The 4,811-nt window shown below is 38.2% G+C and overlaps 1 protein-coding gene across 1 annotated transcript; it reads right to left on the minus strand.

Moving 5' to 3' along the window:
- Positions 1–107: 107 nt before the first annotated feature.
- Positions 108–4,807, minus strand: LOC116379321 (interferon-induced protein 44-like; the record flags this gene model as incomplete). Its single annotated transcript, XM_031841261.1, has 7 exons — positions 108–1,051; positions 1,471–1,571; positions 1,946–2,117; positions 2,224–2,376; positions 2,464–2,659; positions 3,045–3,093; positions 4,651–4,807. Coding segments are annotated over 7 exons (1,023 nt in total), but the record flags the coding sequence as incomplete, so codon positions are not given.
- Positions 4,808–4,811: the final 4 nt, after the last annotated feature.

Consider the following 4,811-nt stretch of genomic DNA (forward strand, 5'->3'; position numbering starts at 1 on the left):
TTAAGTATTGTTTTAATGCTCATACGTTATTACTTTTACTTAAGTAACACTTTTACTGCAGGACCTTTACTTGTAACAGAGTATTTCTACACTGTAGTATTGCTATTTTTACTTAAGTAAAAGATCTGAGTACTTCTTCCACCACTGCTCAATGTAAATAACATGCAGAATAACAATAAACATCAGTAAATATGTCTCTACAAACATCTGAGAAACTGGGAAGTTCCAACAAACATCAAATACTGTAGCAAAATGAACATATTACTCCAACGCTTGATGTAACAGTATGATGACACAGTGTTGGTTGTGGAGTCGCTCTCTATAGAAATACTTTCTTTCACTCTTAAAAACGTTTGGAACCGTAATGATACTTTCATGACTCAACAGACCGAAGTGTTGTAAGTGTTTGGGAAATCAAAAATATGTGTAAATGTTTTTGTGTAAATCATCACATTAGTAGACGGTAGTTTTAGCTGCAGTTAAGTCATTTGTAAAACCTGTAAGTGAATTGGAAAAACAAACTGTAAATTACATGATATTAAGTAAATTATAGCATATATTGTAAAAATGAAAGAAGCACTTTTTTATAAAGTAATCATTTTCTAAAAATATAATTACGATCAATATGAGGATCAGCTCACTGAGTTTCTGAAACCAGAAACTGGAGGTGCTGCTGCAGGACATACTGGAGGCACTACATGTCCCAGCATTCCAAGGGGTGCTTGGGAAACTCAAGAGGAGGAAGTGCACAGCGAACTATATCAAGGAATCACCTGCCGGTAAATAGATGGATCATTGTGATGGACATCATATTCCAGTTGGACAAAGTCGAATACATCCGATGCATCAATACTTCCTATTCTTTGGTTTCAATGTTGCTGAATCGGTCACTGATTTCATCAAAGTAATTGTCAGCGAAACGAAGCATCTGGATGACGGCACTAAGCAGCAGGATGTCGCAGTTCTGATCCAGCTCCAACTCCTCGCTGTAATTCTTCACTGGAACGACACAGGACACCGGCACACCGAGCCGAGCGCTGACTTCCTGCATCTGAATCACAAAATACAACAAAGAATTGTTTGTGATGTAACAACTACATTTTGTTTAAATTTGTAAGTTCAACATTGGAAAAGTTGATGTTATATTGATGGTGTTTGTTTAGGTTGGCTACTCATTAAAAGGCAAATAACTTTTAAACAAAAACCAGATGACATAAAATATTAAATATACCGGTTTGATTACCTGTCATCTCACTCAAGTACAAAAATACTTGATTTCCCACAATTTCCGGCCTTTAAGCAGAAAATCATAAAACTCTCAAATTAGAGTTGATACATCTTCAATTCGACACCATCAAGTACATTGAACGTATCTGAACTAGATAAATCAAATAAAAACACATTAAAACCCCAGAGTACAACAAAACTTATAGAGTTTTTTCCTTCTGTATAAAATTCTAAAATCCTCACCATTTCCTTAATGTAGACACTCTTGTAAACTTTTCTCACATCCTCGGTCACCAGAGGGCAGGCTTCATCAACTCTAGTGAGCAGGACCAGCTGAGGAATCCCTGGAAACAACAGAGCAGAAAGAATATTTCCAAAATGCTGTTGATTCCTACGTATCAGGCTGTCAATTCCAGCACTTCTTAAATACTTTACTTTTCTGTTGCAATTTAAATGTTTCTTCTATAACTGAAGCACAAAAAAAAAAGATTTCTTAAACTGACTTTTCTTGAAACGTTTACTTGGCTACTATGTCTTTGTCTTAACTCATTCCCTCGTTTTCTCATTTACTATTCCCTGTATAACAGACGCTGTGTCGTTTACTAGTCATCTTGCGTTGTCACGTGACTAATTTTCGCACTGATATAATACGGGGCATTTCTTTGTAGACAGTACAGTATGTCTTCATTATATTGATGTGAGACTACATGTTACTGACCCATTAGGTTGACCTTTCTGCGGATAGCATCCAGCTTCTCCTCCAGCTTTTTGGGCATGATAGAGACCTTGCAGGCATCAGTGACGTAGGCCACACAGTGGATCTTGTCCTTCAGAGCTGGAGATTTACGATAGCTGTGGACCTCCGAATCCAGAGGAGCAGACGGGTTGAACTGAGTCATACAGGTGAGGGGAAAGACAGGGACAGTTTGAGTTAACTACAACCAAACCAATGACTCACACATTCAATATCCTGCTCAATGTCACCAAAAGCTGTACCTGATAACGGTCTGGTAGATGACCTTTAAGGATGCTGCTGATGTCATCGATATCAAGCCCCGCCCCAGTGCTTTCCTCCAGTCCCATGGTATCACAAAAGATGATTGGCAGAGGTTTTCCTTCTCGCCCGGCTTTCAAAGAGTAGGTGCGAAACTGTCCAGAATACGATGGAGTAACAAACCACAAAATTGGGACCGAGCAGGGTTTTCATTTTGAAATCAATCAGTGGAAAGAACTAACCTGTGTGGTGAGGCTGGTGATAGAGCAGCCAGAGATGGCCTGACTGGTGACGTGGCCTCTGAATACAGAGTTTATTGAATTGAAGAAGCTGGACTTTCCAGCTCCAACTGGTCCAATAAGCAGGACCCGAACCCGGGACACAGAGCTCACTGTGGGTTTGTACATCTTAATACTCTCAATCAGCTCCTTCCTCTTCCTGTAGAAACAAGAAAAGATTCAAAAAAAACTTTTCATTGAGTGAAAAGGTTGTTTTTTTTTAGCCTGGTTGTTAAAGAGATATTTTGTGCACAACCAGTTGACCTCTGTGATGGTAGCAGTCATGGTTGCGGATACAATTAAGAAAATAAGTCAAGAATTGTGCTTTAAATTGAATAGCACAGTACGAATGGCCAACAGTATCATTGCATAGTATTATGCAGAGACACTGAGTCCATAGTAATCTAAAATAGTTGGTATAGTAAGTCAAGCGTAGCAGCGTTGCATGTCATGGCATGTGGAACACATGAACTTGAGTCATACTGTATCATATAGTGTACTAAAGCATGTTAATATTATTATGTGCAGGACGGTATCCATCTTACTCCGACTCCCAGGGGATAGTCCTCCAAGGCCTCTCAAGTTGTGTGTGTTCTGTTGAAGAGCAAACACAACGATGATCTTATCAAGTTTTATAAAAATATTACCCACCTATGCAACTTCTTTTCTTTAACAGAACATAGTATCAATATCACACCGCATATTTTATGATATTAATGATATTCTTTTGCCTGTTGTTTTTCATTGACGTCTGCAGATAAAATATTTTATTAATATCACCCAATGAGTTCAACAACACTAGCGGAGTTGTAGCATTAAGTTGAAAGGGAAGTTCTTTATCTGGACTGCACTACAATGACGAAAGGTTCAATCAGTCAGGCCACAATGTCGATCGTATTTAAAAGCATATTTATCACAATGCATTGGTCAGACGCAAGTTGGAAAAGTTCGCCCAGAAAGAAATCAGATCTGATAGCCAAATACACGTCATTGAGCAATATATCTTGTCATAGTTTCAAATAGACTAGAATTAGTGCATCAGGGTTGTATTCCTGCGCCAACCAGTCATGTTGCAGGTCACATCCATGTCTGTCCAAAATGTCCTCACTTCATCATTTTATCCTATTAGAGGTTTGTCTGAATTTGTGACAAATGTGGATAAATTTGCTAAAGGCGTTCCTGAGATATAACGTTTACAAGAATGGAACGGACGTGAAGTCACAGTGATCTTGACCTTTGACCTCTAAAATCTAAACAATCATCCTAGATTCCAGGTGGATATTTGTGACAAATTTGTAGAAATTCCCTCCAGGCGTTCCTGAAATATCGGTGTCAAGAGAATGGACCGGACTGATAACCCGGAAACATAAATTTGATTACAATCGTCATAAACGGGTATATGTACGTGAAATTTGACACGCCTAGCGAAGATCTGCACTCGAGTGAGCGCACCTTTCTAGTTAGTAACGCATTCTGTCGGAACCATGCTTGAAAGAAAACAGTTCCTCCAATAAACTCAACAAGGTCTGTGGATTATCAAGAGTAACCAGGTGATTTATGGAAAGAAACTTGCTGTCGAGTTTTTCAAATGTTTAGCACTTTGAACACTACAAGACAACTATCATGTATATTATACCTGAGAGAAGGTAGACAACTCTATGACTGATATCTCCAGAACTAGTCATCTGACATCAAAACAATCTACATTGATAAATAGCACTACAGGTAAGAGGAAACGCATGCATTTTTTATTTTGGGGTGAACTGTCCCTTTAAGATGCATAACTCCATCAGTACCTGCAGAGCTGCTGCTGTACCTGGTTCATTCATTTGAGCAAAGATAAGTTTGAATATTCACCTTTAATGTGTTGTGTTTTCTAATACATTTCATTTATATTAATGTCATTTTCATTTTTTGATTAAATTATGTTTCATACTCACCTTTTATTTATGTTTTGCATAAATATGTTAGTTTGAGATAATGGGAGGAGGGTATATCTGTTGTTTTTTTTGAGAGGAAGGTCCAAATAAACATTGATAACTATAATGTGAGGAGGGCCTAGCTTTTTTTTAATACAATGAAATGTTGGACTCAGCTCCCTCCCACCGCAAATCATTTTATAATTTATAATAATATTGATATTGAACTTACCCTCCACTTCATAGACTTCACACTCGGTCAGGTTGAGGTCGTTGCCATGCATCTCTGCAGCAGTGAAGTTGTAAATATTCCCTGGATTGCTATAGACTACTGCTTTGCTTCCAGAGACAAGAGCCAACGCTTCTCCAAAATATGGACCAGAGTTAACTATC

This window comes from Anarrhichthys ocellatus, unplaced genomic scaffold (genome assembly GCF_004355925.1).
Source record: "Anarrhichthys ocellatus isolate YVR2014 unplaced genomic scaffold, GSC_Weel_1.0 scaffold4101, whole genome shotgun sequence".
In the NCBI taxonomy this organism is placed as follows: Eukaryota; Metazoa; Chordata; class Actinopteri; order Perciformes; family Anarhichadidae; genus Anarrhichthys; species Anarrhichthys ocellatus.